A 27838-nucleotide genomic window follows, 5' to 3' on the forward strand; every position below is an offset into this window, starting at 1 on the left:
GGTCTCTCCCATCCACTACTTTTGGACTTTGCTACCTTCCTTAGAGTGGTCTGTGCTCAATGAACAAGACAATCTTAGCTTGTTCATTAAGGATATTTCTAAAAATGGGAAGGGAAGGAGGCACAGGAAAGGGAACACAGGAACTCCGGCATCAGTACTTAGAGTTCCAAAGTTCTTCTGGCATCATTAGATATGATAAAAACACTCCAGAGTCAGGAGAAAATAAATGGGCTGGCAGTGTCCTCTCTTTAGAGCTGATTAAATAAATCTTGCAGTCCCATCTTTGCAATGCATATATTTAAAGAACACGTCAGCTATATGGAGGCATTTACCTATGACACGAGTGGGGTGAAAGTTGTCACGGAGGCCCAAGCTGCCTTTAGAAAGAATCACTCCACCTCTGATCATGGTCTGATTCTTTTTCACTTAGCGGAGAAACCTCTTAAATTTCTACGTAGCAAACTGTTTGTCGCCTTCATGGATCTGAAGTCCGCTTTCGACTCCATCCCTAGAACTAAACTATGGGAGAAATTAATCTTATAATGGTTCTATATAGCGACAGCAGGATGCGAGTTAGATGTGGCACACAGGGACAGCTTTCAAATGAAATTCTTATGTCTAGAGGAGTAAGACAGGGCTGTATCCTAACACCTACGCTATTTAACCTATACATAAATGATATTGAGGAGGCCCTGTCTGACCATGAAGGACATTTGCCCAAACTTGGCGCAAGGAAAATTCCTATTTTGCTTTACGCAGACGATGCTGTTATTCTCTCCCGCTCTAGACCTGGTTTGAAACATCTTTTAATTAAATTCTCCAACTTTTGTTTGACCAACGATCTGAAAATTAATTTTGAGAAATCTAAAGTCATGTTCTTTGAAAATAGATTTTCTCAACCTCGGTGGTCCCTTGACGGGCATATCCTGGAACAGGTGAAAAATTTCTCTTACCTGGGGCTGTTATTCCATCATACCCTGTCCTGGAGTGCCCATAGATCGGACACCCTTAATAAAGCTTCAGTCAGTTCAGCCGCAATAACACACTTTTTCTTTACTAAAGGGGGAATGTTATACCGTCTGCTATCAAAGTGTTTAATGCCAAGTCTGCAGCCCAGCTTTTATATGCCTCCAACATTTTGATAGGGGGGTGAACATCTGAGATAGATAGGCTACAGACAAGGTTTTTGAGGACCCTTCTTCAACTTCCAAAATGTGTCCCTAATTCCGTACTTTTGTTGGAAACCAGGGGAAAGCTCTCTTTCGCTTAGGGCTTGGTGGTCTGCCTTAAAATTTTGGATGGAAGTTAGTCTTTTTGGGAGGGGCTCAGGTCTGCTTTCATGTTTGACTCAGGACAACTATGTGAATAGCTGGTCCAAGCTTCTTGCCAGGAAGGCAGCTTCAATCGGTCTCTCCTCATCCCTCCTCCTTAATCTGGGCTTGAATTTTGCTTTTAAATCTGTCAAACAAAGGTTGTGGGATATAGCCTTCTGTGACTTACGTACTCGCTCTTATGTTTCTTGCTCTCCCAGTGCATTGCATGTTCAATACGTTGGGCCTCTTCAGCTGGCTGACTATCTAAAGAACCTGTCAGTGGCTAAATATTGTATAGTGTCATGCCCTGCATAGAGATGGAGTCAGGAGATGAGGAGGAGGTGGCAGAGGCTGGACCTAGTACCGAGAAGCCCAGCTCAGGTAGTGAGGAGGCTGGACTGGCAGAGACTGTGGCAGAGCCTCAGGGAGAAGAGCCAAGGCCAGCTGGGACCTCTGCTAGCTCTGAGGGCCTGATGCCAGCAAAGACTATGGAGGAGCCGCAGAGGTCCGAGGAAGAGGCGGAGAAGCCTGGTTTCAGCCAGTTGCGGGCGGAGAAGGCAACCAGACGCCGGTCTCGCCGTCTCCACCAGAAACACCAGGCAATTAGGGATCAGCTGAGAGGCCATGACTCAGCACTCTGACTAAGGATAAAAGTGCAGCTGTGAGCCATGCAGAGTTGTCAGAGATTATCTGAGCATTCTGGCGGAAGCCTTTGCTCTTGGATCTTGTGACCTCGTGCCTTATTCCTGAACGCCTGGATTCTGATTCCTGTCTTGATTCCCGGACCCCGTGACCACGTCTGCCTACTCTGGATTCCTGCTTCGACCTTGGACCGGGTTGTGACTATGTCTTGCCTGTTGTTGCCCCTGACTCTGGACTGTGTTACTGGTTTGTCGCTGACAGTTGGCTGTGTTTGAACTTGGACTGCATTATCGAATCTCCTCTTTGCCACGCTCCCTTGACTTTGGACTGGACATTGACTACTCTACAAGCCTGCTCCTTGAACTGTTCCTGTTCCTTGACTTTTGCAGTCAAACCCCCGCTTTCCCCTCCTTTCCCTGCACTGTTTAGCTTCTGTAAATAAACACCTTCATTGCCTAGCTACCGCCTGGTCTTATCTTTCTTTGTCAAGCCATTTGGCGGCTTTCCCGGACATATAGTTTTCTCCAAGGCCAGATGCAATGTTTATTCTATTGAATTACCTCAGGGCGGATATGCTGGTGTCCCTCATCAGGAACGACGGTGCCCCTGTAAGAATATGGAAGTGGAGACGATGGAGCATATCCTTCTGTCCTGTAGCTTTTATAATCAGGCCCGCCATCTTATGATCACCCCATTGTTGAGTAAACTGTCCAGAAGTCCAGACAAATTTTATTTTAAGTTTCTGTTGGAAGACAAGTCCTCAAGAGTAACTTTGGCTGTTGCTAAATTTCTTACAGTGGCGGCCAGGATTAGTGCTCTCTGTGTATTAGATGAAAGTTGATAATATCTCTAACTGTATGATTTCATGTTTGATTCTTGTTTTCTCATGGATCTATGGATAACAATAAAGTAGTATGGTATATGGAGGCATTTGCCTATGACATGACTGGGGTGAAAGTGGGTTGTGTGAGAGCAGCCCTGAATCATAGGCCATGGCAAATTCAGCTCCTGCCATCTGGGTCCTCGGCAGGCCAACAGTGCTTCCAAGACCCTTTCTCCAATCTTCACACCGAACACATAAAGATCGAGGAAGTAGCCAAGTAGGTGGAGTGTGCATGCAGACATACATGCCCCATTCCCACTTCAGCCATACTCATGTGGCTGGGCCATCACCAGTCTCCAAAGCATCTCACGTTTTCCCATTAATAATTACAAGGCCTTTCTCTCAGTCCCACCAGCAGCAGCACCCCCAATGACAGGCGGGTCATATGCGCATATGCGCATCCTTAATTTATTTTTTTTAAAAAAAAATAAATTAAATTAGAAATGTGCATATGCGCATCATTTAATAAAAATATTGTTTCAAAAAAAGTTTTCACTTGAGGTAGGTTGCATGTAATACCACAGAAATAATGTTTTTAAAATGAGAAAGATTTAACACATTCCATTCACCAGGCATTCCTACACTTTCCTCAAGAGACAGACAACTCCAACAATCCACAAACCACTCTCTCTGAAGAACTCCCGCCACAAAGAGTTGAAATTAAGAGCATGTGCATAAAGGAATGTTAGCTAGGGAAGCGCATAAAATACAAAAACAAGGAAGTGGGAGGTGCAGAGAAAGGACAGTTTGGGAATTGAAAGGTTCAGAGAAACGAGAAAAAGAAACAACACCGACAACGGGGCAACGAACAGTGTGCTCCGCAACAACGTTACAAGAAAAGGTAAGTAATGCTACTGAGCAACGGTATACACAAGGTAGCGATACAACTTACAACGTCACAAGGGCTCAAAAAATCGATATAAGCAGAAGTGTAGATCCACACTGTGACATCACGCAGACAGCTGAGGGGCAAGCAAGGCTAAGCTTGAAGTGAGCCTAGAATTGAACATAGAATGTATCCATGCATCTTTGGGCATGTTTGCTCTCCTCCCCTGTTTGGACTGTGAAATTCCTGCTCAGCTTCCTTCACACCTGGAGAAATAACACTACCCTGGTAATACAGCCCAATGATTTATTAGAAGGAACCTGAGCCATATGAGGCACAGACAGAAAGAAAACAGAACAGCAGAAGAAGCAGTCTGGCCTTCTTCAGTCCCATGGGAAGGTCGCACTCACTCCCTGCATCTTCTCCTGATAAACGCGGTCAAAGCGTTCATTCTGTGCCACTGTCAGGAGGTTCTTCCAGTCCCCGACGATCCCTGGAAGACCACAAGAGGAAGCAGTAAATGCAAAGATGCCGCTGATTCTGCACCAGGCAAAGCTGCTGGCAAAATAATGGAGGAGAGAGCTCGGTGTATCATGTGGAATGCCTTGCTGGCTTGCTGCTCTCAAGCGTGGTGGAGGAGGCTGTCTGGTTGCCAGCATTCAAGTCCGATTCAACTGCCAGTCTAGGCAGCTTCTTGCCATGGAATGCAGAGAGTGGACACTCCCCTTTGCTTTGCCCTGCAGGCTGAGAAAATGTCATGGGAAGGCCCTGATTGCACTCTCATATTGCCGCTTCCAAGAGGCCTCCACGGGAATTCTACAAATATGATGCATCTTGCATTTTGCAGGCTCCTTTCAACACAGGTCTGCCTAAGACTGCACTATGATCAACAACTGACCCCGCTCTGATTTCCACCTACAAGGGAGGTTCAGAAGGTGGGAACAAGGGAGAGGGCCTTCTCAGAGGTGGCTGCCCTGACTATGGAATGAGCTCCGCATTGACGCCCAACTGGGGCTGACACTGTCATTATCTGGGTGCTGGGTAACGACCATCCTCTTCCCAGGCATTTAACAGAAGACCAGGAGGGGATCTACACAGCGTACTGAAGGCGCACGCAAGCGCCTTCAGTGTGACCCGAAAGCACGTGCTTAGATCCTGCTGCCGCCGTCGCCACCCACCTCCCCGCCGGCCTCCTGATCAGCCTGGACGACGTGCTGGGGCTGGGGCTGGCCTGGGCAGGGAAGGAGGAGCCTGCTCCGTGGCGGGAGGGGGTCTCGCCCCCCACCCCCGTGGCTGGGACAAGGCCGGCGGGGAGGTGGGTGGCGGCGGCGGCAAGGATACGGCCCGATTCCCCAGCCGCCGCCTCCTCTCCCTCCGCCTCTTCCTCCGCCTCTTCCAGCAGGATCTACACACACAATTTTGGGTCGCACTAAAGGCGCTTGTTTCTTTGAAGTAAATGCAAAGAAGTTGAGCCGGCAAACAGAAATGAGTGAGTGTCCCTTTAAAGGCTGACCCTACCTTTAGGCAGAGTGAGGAAGGATGTGGATGATGGTCGGCAGCAGGGGCAGCCCTCCAACCTGGCTGATCCACCACCTACTATTATGATGTCCTTCTGAGCCACCCCCCCATCAGTGCTTGTCCTACATGTATTCTTTAATGGCTTGTGCCAGCTTGCTGTCGGATCATAGCTTTCTCCCAAATGCACTCACACAGAGCACCATTTGGGAAAGCTTGCTTGAGTAAGCAGGCAGTTTCACAGACTACTCAGGCAACACGTGTTGATGCCGCTGATTCTGCACCAGGCAAAGCTGCTGGCAAAATGATGGAGGAGAGAGCTCGGTGTATCATGTGGAATGTCTTGCTGGCTTGCTGCTCTCAAGCGTAGTGGAGGAGGCTGTCCGGTTGCCAGCATTCAAGTCCGATTCAACTGCCAGTCTAGGCAGCTTCTTTCCATGGAATGCAGAGAGTGGACACTCCCCTGTGCAGGCTGAGAAAATGTCATGGGAAGGCCCCGATTGCTCTCTCATATTGCTGCTTCCAAGAGGCCTCTGCAGAAATTCTACAAATATGATACATCTTACATTTTGCAGGCTCCTTTCAGCACAGGTCTACCTAAGACTGCACTATGATCAACAACTGATCCCGCTCTGATTTCCAGCTACAAGGGAGGTTCAGAAGGTGGGAACAAGGGAGAGGGCCTTCTCAGAGGTGGCTGCCCTGACTATGGAATGAGCTCCGCATTGACACCCAACTGGGGCTGACACTGTCATCATCTGGGTGCTGGGTAACGACCATCCTCTTCCCAGGCATTTAACAGAAGACATAGATGAGGCATCTATGTCTGCTGTTCTAAAAAAATTTGGGAAATGAAATCATCATCAACAACAACAACAATCTCAACAACAACAAGGTTGCCAAGTGCCTCCATTTCAAAACCTCTCAAAGGAAACAAAACGTTTTCCACCTGGGTTTTTCAGAAAGGGCCACCTGTCAGTGGAGAAGAATCTTATCACTTCAGAACATATCTGATTGGGGTGCAGGGGTGCCCATCTCACACAAATGACCCTCCCACCACAGGCACATGAAAAGGCAACCCTTCGCCATTAATTCTAGTTGAGCGGGAAACGTATGAGGAAGCTCAAGGCAGTGGGACATCCTTCCCTGCCTCCCATCTGCCACCTGACCTTCAGCAAATGCACATGTGGCAACACTAGATACCCAGGACGCTCTGCTTTTACCTTTCCTCAAGAACTTCCCTTTCTTGTGGTCTAAAGTGTCATCTGACCCTGTGGTGAAGTTGGACTTCGGGTTGTCCTTCATCTTCTGGAAGGAGGCATTTTCCACCACAGAATCAATTTGCTGGCTGTTCAGCTCCTTCCCAAGGAAAAGGCAGATCTTCTCCACACTGCCTCGCAGATCCTGGTGGAGAGACAAGCAGATTGGCTAGGAAACTGTCTGCCTGCTGCAGGGCTTGTGGACATCACACACCATCTACATAGCTTTGTAGACATTGCTGAAGTGGAGTCAGTAGTGGTGGTTTATAATTATTTTTATTGATTGATTGATTGATTGATTGATTGATTGATTTACAATATTTATATATGGCTCCCCATTGAAAGTTTCAAAGCGGTGTACAAGATAAAATGAAAATAAAAACTGAATAAAACAGTTAAAACAGATTTTAAAGGAAACAGAAACAATGACTAATGGCTAGACATTAAGGAAAGGCTTCCTGGAATAATGATATTTTCAGGAGATGCCGAAAGGAGTACAAAGTTGGCGCCTGCCTGACCTCCAGAGGCAGGGAATCCCACAGGAGGGGAGCCACCACACTGAAGGCTCTTCCCCTGGTGGACTCCAATCAGAGGATGGTACCCGAGACATGGGGTCCTGGAAACCGCAATAAATATTAGAAGTAGGAGGATGAAATGCAGTACTACCAAGGTAGCTTTCTCTGAAATGCTCCATGTTCTATATACAGGGCCATCTAAGCAGGCAAAACTGAGGAGTTTCAATGTGTGGATGAGATGGTGGTGTTGAGAAGAAGGCATCAAATTTATAAGGTGCTGGGAAATGTCTGGGCCTGGGTACAAGAGGGATGGGCTCCATTTGAACCTAAATAAAACCTAATCCCTGGGGCTTAACGTAAAAAGGTGAAACTTTAGCTTTTAACTGGAACCCTGGAAAACAGCTGACAGTGTAAGCAAGGGGAAAGGCTACCAATGGCTACTAGTCGATAGCTATGTACCATCTCCCGTATCAGAGGTAGGATGCCTATGTACACTAGTTGCTGGGGAACAGGGGCAGGAGGGTGCTGCTCCAGTCATGTCCTGCCTGTGGCTTTCCCATGAGCAGCTGGGTGGCCACTGTGTGAACAGAATGCTGGACCAGATGGATTCTTCTCCAGATCCAGCACAGCTCTTCTTCCGTTCCTAGAGACTCTCTGCACTCAACAGCATGCCATTTTAAAAAACTTTCACTTGGAGAAGTAAAGAAACAACGTAAGCCAGGATGGGTGTGTATACAGCCAAAGGTCAAACCATACCTGCTGCAGCTCTTCATAACTGTTAAAGAAGACATTGGGTCTCCCCTTCACCTCCAGCCAACTTTTCACATGGTCAAACCAGGAACCAAAGGCCACTGGAAGAGCAAAGCAGAGCCAAAAGTGGCATGTCAACAGTCCAAGGGCTGGGGGGTGGAGGAGGGTTACACTTCCTGCCTTCAGAGATGGATATGTATTAGGGGTGTGCACGGACCCCCCGCTCCGCTTCACTTGCAGATCCGCCATTTTTCGGATCGGGCCACTCCGCCCCGCCCCCGCTCCACCCACTTCCGCTCCGCTCCGCTCGGAGCTCCGGATCCGGATCCGGAGCTCCGTTTTTGCCCCCCATAGGGTTGCATTGAAAGCTAAAAAAGTATACAACTTTTTTTCTGTTCAAGTTAGAAACCTCACGTTTGGCACCATGACACCTCATGGGGGTATACACACGCACGCCCAGACTCAAGGCAATCCCATCATCCCCTGATTTTTGGCGCGGCTTAACTCACCCCAAATTGTCCCATTCTACAACTACGTCAATTTGCATGTTAGAAACCTCAAACTCGGCACCATGATAGCTTATCCATGTGTCCACATGGACGCCCAGACTCAAGGCAATCCCATCATCCCCTGATTTTTGGCACGGCTTAAACTTTTTAACTCACCCCAAATCAAGTCCCATTCTACAACTACGTCAATTTGCACGTCAGAAACCTATCCTTTGGTCCCATGACAGCTTACCCATGTGTCCCCATGGACACCAAGTTTCAAGGCAATCCCATCATCCCCTGATGTTAGGGGAACTTTTGAATATCGGGCACTCCAGTATGTCAGGGATTTAAAGTTGCAATGCAGACAGCTCAATGGGGCCAGTTCCAAGGAAATCCCAACATGCCACGAGATAACCCTAAATCTTCTGGCACATTTGAAAAAGGGATTATTGAACTTGATAAAGTCTAAGTGAGCGCAGGAAGGACTTCTCCCCTGAGTCAAAGCAAGACACATACACCATCCCTGCAAGGCGGGAAGGGGAGAAGGGAGGGAAGGCAGGCAGGCAGGCAGGCAGGCAGGCAGGGGACAAGAAGTGTGTATGCTGTATAAAAAGAATAAAATATTATACTACTAAGAATATACTAATATATATACTACTAAGAATATCTAATAATGTGTTTAAGAATATTACTAATAAATGTAGGGAAATGGGACAAGAAGTGTGTATGCTGTATAAAAAGAATAAAATATTATACTACTAAGAATATACTAATATATATACTACTAAGAATATCTAATAATATGTTTAAGAATATTACTAATAAATGTAGGGAAATGGGACAAGAAGTGTGTATGCTGTATAAAAAGAATAAAATATTATACTACTAAGAATATACTAATATATATACTACTAAGAATATCTAATAATATGTTTAAGAATATTACTAATAAATGTAGGGAAATGGGACAAGAAGTGTGTGTATGCTTTCCCCAAAATGCTCAATCTGTGGCTGCCTGTTGCACTTCACAAAAGCAGCCCACTCAGTCCAAGTTACACAGAGAAGAAAAAGAGAATAAATTTTTTTTGGTATTTTTTGGTATTTTTTGGTATATAGAAGATAGAAGGAAACACAATCAGGATTTAAGAGAGAGGAGGGGGGGAAAGAACCAACCAAACACTACTACTAATATGTATAAGAAGAATAAAATATGAATACTACTAATAATATGTATGAGATACTAATATACTACTAAGACTATGTAAAAGAATATAATAAAATATGTTTAAGAATATTACTAATAAATGTAGGGAAATGGGACAAGAAGTGTGTGTATGCTTTCAAAAGAAAGCTTTCACAAAAGCAGAACAGTCAGGGGGGGGGGCAACCAACCCAACCCACCAAACACACACTCCAAAATTTAAAAATAAAGTTTATATTAAATCAAAGTAAGGGAAAAACACAGGGCAAACTAAGCTATAAGTCAGAAAGAAGCAAACAAACACACACACACGTGCCAAACTAAATCTATCCTAATCTATCTCCAAAGTCCAAAGCAGGAGCACTAACTAACTAAGTGTTCCCTCCACGAACGCCAACCCACAAAGAGACACAAAACAGAAAGTTCTCAGGGTGGGTCTGCCTTAGTCCCCCCTCCAATGCTGGGATTGGAGGATGATGCTTTCTGAGGAGATCAATTCTCATCAGGATTGGGAGTTGAATGTGCCTGTCATCGCTTCCAAAAAAACCCAAAAAACCCCAAACCCCGATTTTTAAAAAAATATTGCACAAGAACCACAGGACGCAGAAAGTTGAGAGTAGTCTCAAAATGACCCCCATCCACGACTCTCTGTGCACAAGAATTTTCAGAACGATAGCTTAAACCACCCCCCCAGTTATCCCCGATTCTTTCCCTCAATGCAATCCTATGGGCGAAAAGCCGAAAACGCCATTTGAGCCGCGCGGTTGACCCGATTTTCAAAAAAATATAGCACGCGACCCGCACAACGCAGAGAGGTGAGAGTGGTCTCAAAAGGACCCCCATCCACGACTCTCTGTGCACAAGAATTTCCAGAATGATAGCTTCAAAAACAACCTAGTTATGCGCGATTATTTGCCGCAATGCAATCCTATGGCGAAATGTTTTCAAGATGGCGACCGGAGCGCTCCGCCTGAACTAGGAGTTCTGAAAAATGGCCGCTTCTCTTCGCCTTGCTTCTAGGGGTCCGCGGTCCGCTCCTACTCCGCCTCTGGGTAAGGCGGAGCAGGCCAATCCGCTACTGCTTCTATGCTCCTAATCGGAGCGGATCACACCCCTAATATGTATTATCATCACACAGCAGTGGAACTGAGGCCTCGCCATCTCCACCCTCCACCAGTTTAATTATGTGAACTGCCCAGAGAGCTTCAGCTATGGGCGGTATACAAATGCAAATCAGCAGCAGCAGCAGCAGCAGCAGCAGCAGCATGGCACATTTCCCCTTCCTTCCCCTTTGCCCTGTTGGGAATTACCGTTCTGTGATAACGTTATGAGGATCGAGTATGAAGAAAGCCTTCGTGGTGTGGTACCTGGAGTGCTGGACCAGCCCAGGGGAGACTGGACTTCCCATCTTCACTCAGTCATGAGAAACACAGAGTGGCTTTGGACTAGTCTGTGGCAGTCAATATTTCTACCTCTAAGCTCACACCACTATTCTGAGGGCTAACATGGGACAACTCTATGTACCCAGGCTTGTGGCCTTGTGGAGGGCAGGATACAAATATACAGTGTTAGATAAATACAATAACAGGTCCAGTTCACCACTTTTGACAAATGCACAAGATTTCCTCAGAGAAGACAAGATAATCAAATGAAAGTCACTGTTGCAGCTACAAATCTCAACTGCTGACTTCTACTACGGTGTAAAGGAGGGCAGGGGAGTTCAGTGGTTATATTGCTCAGTGAGGGGGGATCCACACGTCGCTCCCAGAGTGCTTCTATGAGGTCCCAGTGCACCCCGAAAACTATAGTGTGACTTCCCTGTAAAAGAAACGACGAAGAGCCGTCCATGCCACCGATGACGACGACGACAACGAGAGCTCTTCGCCAGCGAGGAGTGCTCGGCAAAAGAAGGCGGGGTGGAGAGCTTCTTCCGCTTTTCACCCCGCCTTCTTTTGCTGAGCTCTACTCGCCGGCGGAGAGCTCTCCTCGGCGGCGGCAGCGGCGGCGCCATAGACGGCTCTTCGTCGTTTCTTTTACAGGGAAGTCACTCTATAGTTTTCGGGGTGCACTGGGACCACATAGAAGCGCTCTGGGAGTGACATGCGGATCCCCCCCAGTCTCTCATGGGGGAGGAGTGCTACAACCCAAATGGAGGAAGACGGTTTATTGGCCTCTTTGCATACCATTCCCACTCAGGAATTCCTCCAAGAACTCTTCCACAGTTCCAGGGTCCTTGAATGTTTTGAAGAATTTGGAGTGGTGGTAAAATGAGACCAGCACATCCTTGGGATTACGCAGAGTATAGATCACCTGGAGGAGAGGCAAAGGTTACATTGTGAGAGGGCGGCATCTCACCCCTGTTACAAAGAAGCTCCAAATGCTCTGCAAATGGAACATGCCGTGTGCATTACGGTTTTAACTGGGATTACCCTAAGGACCTCGATCAAGAATTATTTTCCTGGGAATCATAGCGAAAAAGCTGCCAGGAGTACTATTAAAGCCTTGGAACACTGGCAGAGGCAATGGAACCATAGAATGTATTTGCTTCCTATAAATGGTTCCTATAAATTCCTTGCTTTCTATGAATGGAAGGTGAGTCAACTCAGAACTCCCCATATCTGTGTTCTAGACGAGCAGGAGGTGAAGGTGGGCTTGATGTGAGAATTGTTCCTATCTTACCTTAGCCTTGGACTGGAGAAATGACTTGGGGAAAAGCTGGAATGACATGTGAGAAGCCATGAGTCTGGGTGGAGGAGATGCCAAGACAATCTTCATACCATCAGTAGTTCCTATCCATGGTGACCGGTCCCACACAAACGTGCTGCGAACCCATGATGGGTCCCCATTGTGCCAGATTAAGCCCAAGATCTCCTGCATCCAATTGGTACCTGGAAGGGAGTCCAATAATCATACGGTTGCCTCTTCTTCCCCTACACCCTTTTTACTTACCCACTTTCACCTTCCGTTCCACCGACCACACATAATTCCCTGTCTATGCAAAATCATAAGAACTGGAATGAATTTCTGTAGACCTAGGAGCTACTTAAAACTCTACAAAGCCAGGATTCCCTAAATTCATCACCAAGTCGACATAGTCATGTCTAATTGAGCATACACCTTTCTGACTGGCGGCAAGGAAAGATGTTAGCAAGGAGAATAAAGAACTGAAGAGATGCTCATCTTTGTCTGTAATGCAATCAGCATTCAGAGATGTCTGTCTTGAAATAACACCCCTGTTGACATGACCATATTTCTTTTCAAAGATGGATGACTTTTGTTCAACATTTCTCAGGATCCTCCTGCTTCCTTAAAAAAGGAACAGCATTTGAAGGTCCTCCTCTGGGTGCCTACTCTGAAGGAAGCTCGGAGGATGGCAATCAGAGGGCCTTTTCTGTGATGGTCCCCCAATTGGGGAACAATCTCCCTGAAGAGGCCTGCCTGGCGACGACGTTGTTAACTTTTCAGCGCCAGGTCAAGACTTTTCTCTTCTCCCAGGCATTTAGCAATATGTAATTAGCTTGGGTTTGTTTTTTTAAGTTTATGTGATTTTAATTTGTATGTTTTTGTGATTTTAAATTGTTGAATATGGTTTTTAAGTGTGTTGTCCTATGTAATCCACCCAGACAGCTTTGACTCTGGGGTGGTATACAAATGTAAATAATAATAATAATAATAATAATAATAATAATAATAATAATAACAACAACAACAATAATAATAATAATATTCATTCTAAGGACTGAGTAGTGCTGTTTCCTCCAGTGATTTTGTTGATGCAATTATTTTGATGCAACATTCAGTATTTGAGACATTATGCCTTTGAATACCTGTTCCAATGGAATGCAAGCAAGAGAGTGATGTCTTCCGGTGGTTTTCTCAAAGGAATCTGGTTGGCTTCTATGGGGGGGGGGGAATGCTGGTCTGCATAAACTTTTGGCCTGATCCACCAGGACTCTTCTTACGTCTTCTGCTGCCACCTATCATAAGGTCATGGTACAAGCAAATATAGGGCAGTACCCAATGGCAGTCCTACGTAAACTAGGCCCATTAACTATGAAGTATCTGCTCTGTGAAGGAGTACCACAGGATACTGCCCACACAGAGCATCTCTAGACACTGGGCCTCTTACTGACCATTTGTGAACAAATGCCCTTATTTCACTCTTGGTTTTGTTAACATTAAGTTCTTACTTTGTTTTGTCCACAGAACTTTGTACGATAGGAAGAAAGCCTGAAGGGTGTAGAGAAATTTCGTTCTGGCAGGGAGTGGGTTGACATACATTAGCTATAGAGGCAAATCCAGATCTAGGGAAAAACTAGAGATGACTATGCTGCATTGGTGGTCATAAGAACAGAATAGTCTTAGTGGATCGGAGCAAAGACCTAACTAGTGTAGCATTTTGTTCCTACAGTGTTCAACCAGTAGGGTGACCATAATTTGGAAACCAAAAAGGAGGATAACATGGCCACGCCCAACATGTCCAGCCCACAACGGGACGTGCCCACCCAAATATGGCCTTGGTCACATGTCTGATTTCACAGCACATAATTAAGACATACCTGTTCTATATAACATCTTAATGTTAAAATCACTGGAATACAGAACAGGTGAGACATTGAATGTATCTGAAAATAATTCCACTCATTCCTACTTTTCTAGCTTTTGCTATACTTTGAAGCTTTTGCTATTCTCTGTGTGATACATTCTCCCCTTCTCTCAAATAGCTTTTCTGACAGTTGCTCCAGTGGGAAGTCCACATTGCCCTGCTCGTGCCCTCCGCTCCATTAACACCATGTCTCTTACCTGCCCAAGAGTTTCCACATCTCTCGCTCGTCTTCGCCCGTTCTCGCTCGCTGCCCCCTATGCCTGGAATTCTCTTCCAGTGCATTTGCGGACCACAATGTCAATTTCTGTTTTTAAATCTCGCTTGGAAACATTTCTTTTCTCGAAAGCTTTTTAACTGTAGCGTGGTCATACTAGTCTATATTTCGTTTTAATGTCCCTACCCCTATTGGTTTTTCCCCTCCCTCCCCTGTCTGTTACGTAAATTTTAAATTGTAAGACATAAAGCAGATTGTCTTGTTTTGTTTTATTCTGAACAGCGCCATGAAAATTGATGGCGCTTTATAAATTAATAACAATAATAATAATAATAATAATAATAATAATAATAATAATAATTGATAACATCCTCCTGTGTATTTTGCCTAGCAAGTGTTATTCAGAAGCATACTGATACTGTGGGTATAGCAATCATCATGACTAGTAGCCTTACTGCCCATGAATAGAACATAGGAAGAGCCATGCTGGATCAGACCAAGGTTTCATCTAGTCCAGCATTCTGTTTACACAGTGGTCAACCAGTAACCTTCTAGCAGGACATGGATGCAACAGCACCTTCTTGACCATGTCCTCCAGAAACTGGTATATATAAGCTTACAGCCTCTGATACTGGGATATATGGAATGAAAGTTGTAAATCATGAAGTGGGTTGGAAGAGGTAAAATATATTGTTGTTCAATGTTTATTGCATGCTTCACATTTGACATAAGTGTAATAACACACATTATCATGCAAGCCTGGGCCCATGTAAGACTACTAGTCCAGGAACATAACAGCACCACTGACCTGATTTAGGATAAGTAACATTCAGTACATCGTCGTCCAACAGTTGGAATTCATTTTCCACAAAGTTGAGTGTTTCCACATCATACCTTTTATTGGGAAAAAGGATTCCCTTGTGGGTGAAATACAGTGCAGATGACATTGGGGGAAAAACCTTATCTGGAAGAGAAATAGAGAGACATGTAGCAATCTTGTCACCAGACACCTCTGGTGTCCTTACAGAGGCGTCTGGTGCCAAGAGGTCTCAGGCAGGTGGTGGCAGTGGGGATGAGGGAGGTAAGCCATTTGTAAACACACACACACACACACACACCAGTTACTCAGCTAGCTAGTGGATTTTCATTCTTTTCTTTTCTTTTCTTTTCTTTTGAGCAAATGAAAACTGCCATTTAAATTGCCGTTCAAGCACAAATCAATTTCTCTAAATTGAAACTACAGTGTATATAATAAAAATAAAAGAATCCATTAAAATAAAAGAGAGTAGTAGTACAGTACTTTCAATGCCCCCAACGGCTTGGGGCCAGGTTACCTCAAGGAATGCCTCCTCCCATATGTACCTGCCCAGACCCTAAGACAATCCTCAGGGGTCCTTCTGCATGAGCCCTTGGCATTTACAGGACAATTCCACAAAGCCTAAAATGCAGAATGCAGTTCTGTGAATTGATGGTCTCCCTAAATTCAGGAAGTGGAGAACTCACCTCTCACGGTTCCAGACAAGCTGGACTTTAAAAGAGGACAAACCTCATTCCCCACACCAACACGTAATCCCCCTCCTCAATAGCCCCAAATGATTCCTCACTCACCAATGAATTCAGCTTGCTTTTTACGGTCTCTCCCATCCACTACTTTTGGACTTTGCTACCTTCCTTAGAGTGGTCTGTGCTCAATGAACAAGACAATCTTAGCTTGTTCATTAAGGATATTTCTAAAAATGGGAAGGGAAGGAGGCACAGGAAAGGGAACACAGGAACTCCGGCATCAGTACTTAGAGTTCCAAAGTTCTTCTGGCATCATTAGATATGATAAAAACACTCCAGAGTCAGGAGAAAATAAATGGGCTGGCAGTGTCCTCTCTTTAGAGCTGATTAAATGAATTTTGCAGTCCCATCTTTGCAATGCATATATTTAAAGAACACGTCAGCTATATGGAGGCATTTGCCTATGACACGAGTGGGGTGAAAGTTGTCACGGAGGCCCAAGCTGCCTTTAGAAAGAATCACTCCACCTCTGATCATGGTCTGATTCTTTTTCACTTAGCGGAGAAACCTCTTAAATTTCTACGTAACAAACTGTTTGTCGCCTTCATGGATCTGAAGTCCGCTTTCGACTCCATCCCTAGAACTAAACTATGGGAGAAATTAGATAAAATCCTGGTGGACAAAAGACTTCTTAATCTTATAATGGTTCTATATAGCGACAGCAGGATGCGAGTTAGATGTGGCACACAGGGACAGCTTTCAAATGAAATTCTTATGTCTAGAGGAGTAAGACAGGGCTGTATCCTAACACCTACGCTATTTAACCTATACATAAATGATATTGAGGAGGCCCTGTATGACCATGAAGGACATTTGCCCAAACTTGGTGCAAGGAAAATTCCTATTTTACTTTACGCAGACGATGCTGTTATTCTCTCCCGCTCTAGACCTGGTTTGAAACATCTTTTAATTAAATTCTCCAACTTTTGTTTGACCAACGATCTGAAAATTAATTTTGAGAAATCTAAAGTCATGTTCTTTGAAAATAGATTTTCTAAACCTCGGTGGTCCCTTGACGGGCATATCCTGGAACAGGTGAAAAATTTCTCTTACCTGGGGCTGTTATTCCATCATACCCTGTCCTGGAGTGCCCATAGATCGGACACCCTTAATAAAGCTTCAGTCAGTTCAGCCGCAATAACATGCTTTTTCTTTACTAAAGGGGGAATGTTTATACCGTCTGCTATCAAAGTGTTTAATGTCAAGTCTGCAGCCCAGCTTTTATATGCCTCCAACATTTTGATAGGGGGGTGAACATCTGAGATAGATAGGCTACAGACAAGGTTTTTGAGGACCCTTCTTCAACTTCCAAAATGTGTCCCTAATTCCGTACTTTTGATGGAAACCAGGGGAAAGCTCTCTTTTGCTTAGGGCTTGGTGGTCTGCCTTAAAATTTTGGATGGAAGTTAGTCTTTTTGGGAGGGGCTCAGGTCTGCTTTCATGTTTGGCTCAGGACAACTATGTGAATAGCTGGTCCAAGCTTCTTGCCAGGAAGGCAGCTTCAATCGGTCTCTCCTCATCCCTCCTCCTTAATCTGGGCTTGAATTTTGCTTTTAAATCTGTCAAACAAAGGTTGTGGGATATAGCCTTCTGTGACTTACGTACTCGCTCTTATGTTTCTTGCTCTCCCAGTGCATTGCATGTTCATTACGTTGGGCCTCTTCAGCTGGCTGACTATCTAAAGAACCTGTCAGTGGCTAAGTATTGTATTGTTTTCTCCAAGGCCAGATGCAATGTTTATTCTATTGAATTACTTCAGGGCGGATATGCTGGTGTCCCTCATCAGGAACGACGGTGCCCCTGTAAGAATATGGAAGTGGAGACGATGGAGCATATCCTTCTGTCCTGTAGCTTTTATAATCAGGCCCGCCATCTTATGATCACCCCATTGTTGAGTAAACTGTCCAGAAGTCCAGACAAATTTTATGTTAAGTTTCTGTTGGAAGACAAGTCCTCAAGAGTAACTTTGGCTGTTGCTAAATTTCTTACAGTGGCGGCCAGGATTAGAGCTCTCTGTGTATTAGATGAAAGTTGATAATATCTCTAACTGTATGATTTCATGTTTGATTCTTGTTTTCTCATGGATCTATGGATAACAATAAAGTAGTATGGTATATGGAGGCATTTGCCTATGACACGACTGGGGTGAAAGTGGGTTGTGTGAGAGCAGCCCAGAATCATAGGCCATGGCAAATTCAGCTCCTGCCATCTGGGTCCTCGGCAGGCCAACAGAACTTCCAAGACCCTTTCTCCAATCTTCACACCGAACACATAAAGATCGAGGAAGTAGCCAAGTAGGTGGAGTGTGCATGCAGACATACATGCCCCATTCCCACTTCAGCCATACTCATGTGGCTGGGCCATCACCAGTCTCCAAAGCATCTCACGTTTTCCCATTAATAATGACAAGGCCTTTCTCTCAGTCCCACCAGCAGCAGCACCCCCAATGACAGGCGGGTCATATGCGCATATGCGCATCCTTAATTTAATTTTTTTTAAAAAAATTAATTTAATTAGAAATGTGCATATGCGCATCCTTTAATAAAAATATTGTTTCAAAAAAAGTTTTCACTTGAGGTAGGTTGCATGTAATACCACAGAAATAACGTTTTTAAAATGAGAAAGATTTAACACATTCCATTCACCAGGCATTCCTACACTTTCCTCAAGAGACAGACAACTCCAACAATCCACAAACCACTCTCTCTGAAGAACTTCCGCCACAAAGAGTTGGAATTAAGAGCATGTGCATAAAGGAATGTTAGCTAGGGAAGCGCATAAAATACAAAAACAAGGAAGTGGGAGGCGCAGAGAAAAGACAGTCTGGGAATTGAAAGGTTCAGAGAAACGAGAAGAAGAAACAACACCGACAACGGGGCAACGAACAGTGTGCTCCGCAACAACGTTACAAGAAAAGGTAAGTAACGCTACTGAGCAACGGTATACACAAGGTAGCGATACAACTTACAACGTCACAAGGGCTCAAAAAATCGATATAAGCAGAAGTGTAGATCCACACTGTGACATCACGCAGACAGCTGAGGGGCAAGCAAGGCTAAGCTTGAAGTGAGCCTAGAATTGAACATAGAATGTATCCATGCATCTTTGGGCATGTTTGCTCTCCTCCCCTGTTTGGACTGTGAAATTCCTGCTCAGCTTCCTTCACACCTGGAGAAATAACACTACCCTGGTAATACAGCCCAATGATTTATTAGAAGGAACCTGAGCCATATGAGGCACAGACAGAAAGAAAACAGAACAGCAGAAGTTGCAGTCTGGCCTTCTTCAGTCCCATGGGAAGGTCGCACTCACTCCCTGCATCTTCTCCTGATAAACGCGGTCAAAGCGTTCATTCTGTGCCACTGTCAGGAGGTTCTTCCAGTCCCCGACGATCCCTGGAAGACCACAAGAGGAAGCAGTAAATGCAAAGAATGCAAGCCTGCTCCGTGGCGGGAGGGGGTCTCGCCCCCCACCCCCGTGGCTGGGACAAGGCCGGCGGGGAGGTGGGTGGCGGCGGCGGCAAGGACATGGCCCGATTCCCCAGCCGCCGCCTCCTCTCCCTCCGCCTCTTCCTCCGCCTCTTCCAGCAGGATCTACACACACAATTTTGGGTCACACTAAAGGCGCTTGTGTGCGCCTCCAGTACGCTGTGTAGATCCCCTCATGGATGAGGCATCTATGTCTGCTGTTCTAAAAAAAATTGGGAAATGAAATCATCATCATCAACAACAACCACAACAACAACAAGGTTGCCAAGTGCCTCCATTTCAAAACCTCTCAAAGGAAACAAAGTTTTCCACCTGGGTTTTTCAGAAAAGGCCACCTGTCAGTGGAGAAGAATCTTATCAGTTCAGAATATATCTGATTAGGCTGCAGGGGTGCCCATCTCACACAAATGACCCTCCCACCACAGGCACTTGAAAAGGCAACCCTTCACCATTAATTCTAGTTGAGAGGGAAATGTGTGAGGAAGCTCAAGGTAGTAGGACATCCTTCCCTGCCTCCCATCTCTCTTGGTCAGTGGCTGCCACCTGAACTCCAGCAAATGCACACGTGACAACACTAGACACCCAGGAGGGTCTGCTTTTACCTTTCCTCAATAACTTCCCTTTCTTGTGGTCTAAAAAGTAATCTGGCAGTGTGGTGAAGTTGGACTTCGGGTTGTCCTTCATCTTCTGGAAGGAGGCATTTTCCACCACAGAATCAATTTGCTGGCTATTCAGCTCCTTCCCAAGGAAACGGCAGATCTTTTCCACACTGCCTCGCAGGTCCTGGCGGAGAGACAAGCAGATGGCCTGGGAAACTGTCTGCCTGCTGCAGGGCTTGTGGACATCACACAACATCTACATAGCTTTGTAGACATTGCTGAAGTGCAGTCAGTAGTGGTGGTTTATAATTATTATTACTATATTTATTTACTTACAATATTTATATACTGCTCCCCATTGAAAATTTCAAAGCGGTGTACAAGATAAAATGAAAATAAAAACAGAATGAAAAAGTTAAAACAGATTTTAAAGGAAGCACAAACAATGAGTCATGGCTGGACATTAAGGAAAGGCTTCCTGGAATAATGATGTTTTCAGGAGATGCCGAAAGGAGTACAAAGTTGGCGCCTGCCTGACCTCCAGAGGCAGGGAATCCCACAGGAGGGGAGCCACCACGCTGAAGGCTCTTCCCCTGGTGGACTCCAGTCAGAGGATGGTACCCGAGACATGGGGTCCTGGAAAACGCAATAAATATTCAAGGTAGGAGGATGAAAGGCAGTACTACCAAGGCAGCTTTCTCTGAAATGCTCCCTGTTCCATTCACAGGGCCATCTAAGCAGGCAAAACTGAGGAGTTTCAGTGTGTGGATGAGATGGGGTGTAGAGAAGAAGGCATCAAATTTATAAGGTGCTGGGAAATGTTTTGGGACTAGCTGGGCCTGCGTACAAATGGGTTGGGCTCCATTTGAACCTAAATAAAACCTAATCCCTGGGGCTTAACGTAAAAAGGTGAAACTTTAGCTTTTAACTGGAACCCTGGAAGACAGCTGACAGTGTAAGCAAGGGGAAAGGCTACCAATGGCTACTAGTCGATAGCTATGTACCATCTCCCGTATCAGAGATAGGATGCCTATGTACACTAGTTGCTGGGGAACAGGGGCAGGAGGGTGCTGCTCCAGTCATGTCCTGCCTGTGGCTTTCCCATGAGCAGCTGGGTGGCCAGTGTGAACAGAATGCTGGACCAGATTGATACTTGATCAAATCCAGCACAGCTCTTCCATTCCTAGAGACTCTCTGCACTCAACAGCATCCCATTTTAAAAAAAACTTCACTTGGAGAAGTAAAGAAACAACGTAAGCCAGGATGGGTGTGTATACAGCCAAAGGTCAAACCATACCTGCTGCAGCTCTTCATAACTGTTGAAGAAGACATTGGGTCTCCCCTTGACCTCCAGCCAACTTTTCACATGGTCAAACCAGGAACCAAAGGCCACTGGAAGAGCAAAGCAGAGCCAAAAGTGGCATGTCAACAGTCCGAGGGAAGGAGGGTGGAAGAGGGTTACACTTCCTGCCTTCAGAGGTGGATATGCATTATCATCACACAGCAGTGGAACTGAGGCCTCGCCATCTCCACCCTCCACCAGTTTTATTATGTGAACTGCCCAGAGAGCTTCAGCTATGGGCGGTATACAAATGCAAATCAGCAGCAGCAGCAGCAGCAGCAGCATGGCACATTTCCCCTTCCTTCCCCTTTGCCCTGTTGGGAATTACCGTTCTGTGATAACGTTATGAGGATCGAGTACGAAGAAAGCCTTCGTGGTGTGGGGCATAGCGTGTTGGACCAGCCCAGGGGAGACTGGACTTCCCATCTTCACTCAGTCATGAGAAACACAGAGTGGCTTTGGCCTAGTCTGTGGCAGTCAGTATTTCTACCTCTAAGCTCACACCACTATTCTGAGGGCTAACATGGGACAACTCTATGTACCCAGGCTTGTGGCCTAGTGGAGGGCAGGATACAAATATACAGTGTTACATAAATACAATAACAGGTCCAGTTCACCACTTTTGACAAATGCACAAGATTTCCTCAGAGAAGACAAGATAATCAAATGAAAGTCACTGTTGCAGCTACAAATCTCAACTGCTGACTTCTACTACTGTGTAAAGGAGGGCAGGGGAGTTCAGTGGTTATATTGCTCAGTGAGTCTCTCATGGGGAAGGACTGCTACAACCCAAATGGAGGAAGACGGTTTATTGGCCTCTTTGCATACCATTCCCACTCAGGAATTCCTCCAAGAACTCTTCCACAGTTCCAGGGTCCTTGAATACTTTGAAGAATTTGGAATAGTGGTAAAATGAGACCAGCACATCCTTGGGATTACGCAGAGTATAGATCACCTGGAGGAGAGGCAAAGGTGACATTGTGAGAGGGCAGCATCTCGCCCCTGTTACAAAGAAGCTCCAAATGCTCTGCAAATGGAACATGTCGTGTGCATTACGGTTTTAACTGGGATTCCCTAAGGACCTCGATCAAGAATTATTTTCCTGAAAATCATAGCGAAAAAGCTGCCAGGAGTACTATTAAAGCCTTGGAACACTGGCAGAGGCAATGGAACCATAGAATGTATTTGCTTCCTATAAATGGTTCCTATAAATTCCTTGCTTTCTATGAATGGAAGGTGAGTCAACTCAGAACTCCCCATATCTGTGTTCTAGACTAGCAGGAGGTGAAGGTGGGCTTGATGTGAGAATTGTTCCTGTCTTACCTTAGCCTTGGACTGGAGAAATGACTTGGGGAAAAGCTGGAATGGCATGTGAGAAGCCATGAGTCTGGGTGGAGGAGATGCCAAGGCAGTCTTCATACCTCCAATAAGCTCTATCCATGGTGACCGGTCCCACACAACCGAGCTGCGAACCCATGATGGGTCCCCATTGTGCCAGATTAAGCCCAAGATCTCCTGCATCCAATTGGTACCTGGAAGGGAGTCCAATAACCATACGGTTGCCTCTTCTTCCCCTACACCCTTTTTACTTACCCACTTTCACATTACGTTCCACCACCCACACATAATTCTCAAGCTATGCAAAATCATGAGAACTGAAAAGGATTTCTGTAGACCTAGGAGCTACTTAAAACTCTACAAAGCCAGGATTCCCTAAATTCATCACCAAGTCGACATAGTCATGTCTAATTGAGCATACACCTTTCTGACTGGCGGCAAGGAAAGATGTTAGCAAGGAGAATAAAGAACTGAAGAGATGCTCATCTTTGTCTGTAATGCAATCAGCATTCAGAGATGTCTATCTTGAAATAACACCCCTGTTGACATGACCATATTTCTTTTCAAAGATGGATGACTTTTGTTCAACATTTCTCAGAATCCTCCTGCTTCCTTAAAAAAGGTACAGCATTTGAAGGTCCTCCTCTGGGTGCCTACTCTGAAGGAAGCTCGGAGGATGGCAATGAGAGGGCCTTTTCTGTGATGGTCCCCCAATTGTGGAACAATCTCCCTGAAGAGGCCTGCCTGGCGACGACGTTGTTAACTTTTCAGCGCCAGGTCAAGACTTTTCTCTTCTCCCAGGCATTTAGCAATATGTAATTAGCTTGGGTTTGTTTTTGTATGTTTATGTGATTTTAATTTGTATGTTTTTGTGATTTAAAATTTTTGAATATGGTTTTTAAGTGTGTTGTCCTATGTAATCCACCCAGACAGCTTTGACTCTGGGGTGGTATACAAATGTAAATAATAATAATAATAATAATAATAATAATAATAATAATAATAATAATAACAACAATAACAATAATAATAATAATAATATTCATTCTAAGGACTGAGTAGTGCTGTTTCCTCCAGTGATTTTGTTGATGCAATTGTTTTGATGCAACATTCAGTATTTGAGACATTATGCCTTTGAATACCTGTTCCAATGGAATACAAGCAAGAGAGTGATGTCTTCCAGTGGTTTTCTCAAAGGAATCTGGTTGGCTTCTATGGGGGGAAAATGCTGGTCTGCATAAACTTTTGGCCTGATCCACCAGGACTCTTCTTATGTCTTCTGCTGCCACCTATCGTAAGGTCATGGTACAAGCAAATATAGGGCAGTAGCCAATGGCAGTCCTACGTAAACTAGGCCCATTTACTATGAAGTATCTGCTCTGTGAAGGGGTACCACAGGATACTGCCCACACAGAGCATCTCTAGACACTGGGCCTCTTACTGACCATTTGAGAACAAATGCCCTTATTTCACTCTTGGTTTTGTTAACATTAAGTTCTTACTTTGTTTTGTCCACAGAACTTTGTACGATAGGAAGAAAGCCTGAAGGGTGTAGAGAAATTTCGTTCTGGCAGGGAGTGGGTTGACATACATTAGCTATAGAGGCAAATCCAGATCTAGGGAAAAACTAGAGATGACTATGGTGCATTGGTGGTCATAAGAACAGAATAGTCTTAGTGGATCAGAGCAAAGACCTATCTAGTGTAGCATTTTGTTCCTACAGTGTTCAACCAGTAGGGTGACCATAATTTGGAAACCAAAAAGGAGGATAACATGGCCACCCCCAAGGGGGCGTGCCCACCAACATGTCCAGCCCACAACGGGTCGTGCCCACCCAAATATGGCCTTGGTCACATGTCTGATTTCACAGCACATAATTAAGACACACCTGTTCTATATAACATCTTAATGGTAACTTCCAAATTAGATTACTGCAATGCCCTCTACATGGGGCTGCCTTTGAAGACGGTCCGGAAGCTGCAGCTTGTGCAAAATGCGGCAGCCAGATTGATAGCTGGAACAGGGAGGTTTGAGCATGTAACACCGATTCTGGCCCGCTTGCATTGGCTGCCTATATGTTTCCGAGCCCAATTCAAGGTGCTGGTCTTAACCTATAAAGCCCTACATGGCTTGGGACCACAATACCTGATGGAACGCCTCTCCCGACATGAACCTACCCGTACACTGCGCTCAACATCTAAGGTCCTCCTCCGAGTGCCTACTCCAAGGGAAGCTCGGAGGATGGCAACAAGGGAGAGGGCCTTTTCAGTGGTGGCCCCCCGACTGTGGAATGATCTCCCCGATGAGGCTCGCCTGGCGCCAACATTGTTATCTTTTCGGCGCCAGGTCAAGACCTTTCTCTTCTCCCAGGCATTTTTAACAGCATTTTAACAGCATTTAACAATGTTAAGTTTGTTTTTAATGGACCCCACAATTGTTGTTTTTAAATGGATACTGTTGTTTTTATACTGTTTTTATGTGTGTGTGTGTGTGTGTGTGTGTTTAAATTGTATACTTTTAATGTTTACTATTTTTAAATGTTGTAAACCGCCCAGAGAGCTTCGGCTGTGGGGCGGTATATAAATGTAATTAAATAAATAAATAAATAAATAATGTTAAAATCACTGGAATACAGAACAGGTGAGACATTGAATGTATCTGAAAATAATTTCACTCATTCCTACTTTTCTAGCTTTTGCTATACTTTGAAGCTTTTGCTATTCTCTGTGTGATACATTCTCCCCTTCCCTCAAATATCTTTTCTGACAGTTGCTCCAGTGGGAAGGCCGCATTGCCCTGCTCGTGCCCTCCGCTCCATTAACACCATGGGCCTTGCTAGACCAGGCCTTAGCGCGCCTTCCAACCCGGTTTCCCTGCTGTGCGTCCAGATGACGCACAGGGGAATCCGGCGGCAGGCCGCAGTGAGGCCTGGTCTAGCGCGCCATAAGCAAATGCGCTTATGGCGTGCTTTCTCCCCAGCTCCGGCCTCAGGCCGGGGCTGGGGGAAGTGTGGAGACTTCTGCGGCTTTTCACGGCTCCTCGCTTACGAGGAGCCGCGAAAAGCCGTGGACCTGGCAAAGCGCTCATAGGAGCGCTGTGCCCATCGGCGGGGGGGAAGAGAGGGAGGGCGAAGGATGGGAGGTTGGGTGGCACGGGGGGAGGGCGGGTGCGATCGCACCACTTGCCGCCCGAGCAAGCAGCCGAGCGGCACTTGCCCGGGCAATGCCGCCCCATCCCGGGCATTGCCCGGGCAAGCGCTGCTCAGCTGCTTGCTCGGGCGGCGGTGGCGCGATCGCACCCACCCTCCCCCCGTGCCACCCACCCTCCCATCCTTCGCCCCCCCTCCCCGTTTTTTTTAAAAAAGTAAAAAAGCCACTTACTTCCAGGAGTCTTCGGGCCACCCGCGGCTCCTTTAAACAAAAAAAAAAAATGGCGGACGCCGCAGGGCTTGCGTCCTCCCTGCAGCTCCGCTGTCTGGAAGCGTGGGGGAGGCGCGCTAACGTTAGCGCGCCTCGGCCCCGCCTCCCTGCCGGCGTAAGCCGGCAGGTCTAGGAAGGCCCCATGTCTCTTACCTGCCCAAGAGTTTCCACATCTCTCCCTCGTCTTCGCCCGTTCTCGCTCGCTGCCCCCTATGCCTGGAATTCTCTTCCAGTGCATTTGCGGACCACAATGTCAATTTCTGTTTTTAAATCTCGCTTGGAAACATTTCTTTTCTCGAAAGCTTTTTAACTGTAGCGTCGTCATACTAGTCTATATTTCGTTTTAATGTCCCTACCCCTATTGGTTTTTCCCCTCCCTCCCCTGTCTGTTATGGTAATTTTAGATTGTAAGCCATAAAGCAGATTGTCTTGTTTTGTTTTATTCTGTACAGCGCCATGAAAATTGATGGCGCTTTATAAATTAATAGTAATAATAATAATAATAATAATAATAATAATAATAATAAAAATTGATAACATCCTCCTGTGTATTCCTAGCAAGTTATATTCAGAAGCATACTGATACTATGGGTATAGCAATCATCATGACTAGTAGCCTTACTGCCCATGAATAGAACATAGGAAGAGCCATGCTGGAACAGACCAAGGTTTCATCTAGTCCAGCATTCTGTTTACACAGTGGTCAACCAGTAACCTTCTAGCAGGACATGGATGCAACAGCACCTTCTTGACCATGTCCCCCAGAAACTGGTATATATAAGCTTACAGCCTCTGATACTGGGATATAAGGAATGAAAGTTGTAAATCATGAAGTGGGTTGGAAGAGGTAAAATATATTGTTGTTCAATGTTTATTGCATGCTTCACATTTGACATAAGTGTCATAACACACATTATCATGCAAGCCTGGGCCCATGTAAGACTACTAGTCCAGGAACTTAACAGCACCACTGACCTGATTTAGGAAAAGTAACATTCAGTACATCATCGTCCAACAGTTGGAATTCATTTTCCACAAAGTTGAGTGTTTCCACATCATACCATTTATTGGGGAAAAGGATTCCCTTGTGGGTGAAATACAGTGCAGACGACATTGGGGGAAAAACCTTATCTGGAAGAGAAATAGAGAGACATGTAGCAATCTTGGCACCAGACGCCTCTGGTGTCCTTACAGAGGCATCTGGTGCCAAGAGGTCACAGCAGGTGGTGGCAGTGGGGATGAGGGAGGTAAGTCTTTGTAAACACACACACACCAGTTACTCAGCTAGCTAGTGGATTTTCATTCTTTTCTTTTCTTTTCTTTTGAGCAAATGAAAACTGCCATTTAAATTGCCGTTCAGCACAAATCAATTTCTCTAAATTGAAACTACAGTGTAAATAATAAAAATAAAAGAAACAGTTAAAATAAAAGAGAGTAGTAGTACAGTACTTTCAATGCCCCCAACGGCTTGGGGCCAGGTTACCTCAAGGAATGCCTCCTCCCATATGTACCTGCCCAGACCCTAAGACAATCCTCAGGGGTCCTTCTGCATGAGCCCTTGGCATTTACAGGACAATTCCACAAAGCCTAAAATGCAGAATGCAGTTCTGTGAATTGATGGTCTCCCTAAATTCAGGAAGTGGAGAACTCACCTCTCGCGGTTCCAGACAAGCTGGACTTTAAAAGAGGACAAACCTCATTCCCCACACCAACACGTAATCCCCCTCCTCAATAGCCCCAAATGATTCCTCACTCACCAATGAATTCAGCTTGCTTTTTACGGTCTCTCCCATCCACTACTTTTGGACTTTGCTGGCACAGGAAAGGGAACACAGGAACTCCGGCATCAGTACTTAGAGTTCCAAAGTTCTTCT

At 45.5% G+C, this 27838-nt stretch overlaps 1 protein-coding gene across 2 annotated transcripts; it reads right to left on the minus strand.

Moving 5' to 3' along the window:
- Positions 1-18539: 18539 nt before the first annotated feature.
- On the minus strand, positions 18540-27838 carry LOC134408018 (sulfotransferase 2B1-like). 2 transcript variants are annotated; one of them, XM_063140079.1, is made up of 7 exons: positions 27722-27828; positions 26940-27095; positions 22531-22739; positions 22036-22162; positions 21163-21257; positions 19869-20049; positions 18540-19173 (listed from the first exon to the last, which is right to left on the minus strand). In XM_063140079.1, the coding sequence occupies exons 2-7, from the start codon at positions 27076-27078 to the stop codon at positions 19064-19066; spliced, it is 861 nt and encodes a 286-aa protein (XP_062996149.1). In that variant the 5' UTR covers positions 27079-27095; positions 27722-27828; the 3' UTR covers positions 18540-19063. The 2 variants fall into 2 exon arrangements, with proteins under 2 accessions (XP_062996149.1, XP_062996147.1); XM_063140077.1 differs by lacking the exon at positions 18540-19173 and having other exon boundaries at positions 19445-20049; positions 27722-27838.

Source organism: Elgaria multicarinata, chromosome 13 (genome assembly GCF_023053635.1).
Source record: "Elgaria multicarinata webbii isolate HBS135686 ecotype San Diego chromosome 13, rElgMul1.1.pri, whole genome shotgun sequence".
Classification (NCBI taxonomy): domain Eukaryota; kingdom Metazoa; phylum Chordata; class Lepidosauria; order Squamata; family Anguidae; genus Elgaria; species Elgaria multicarinata.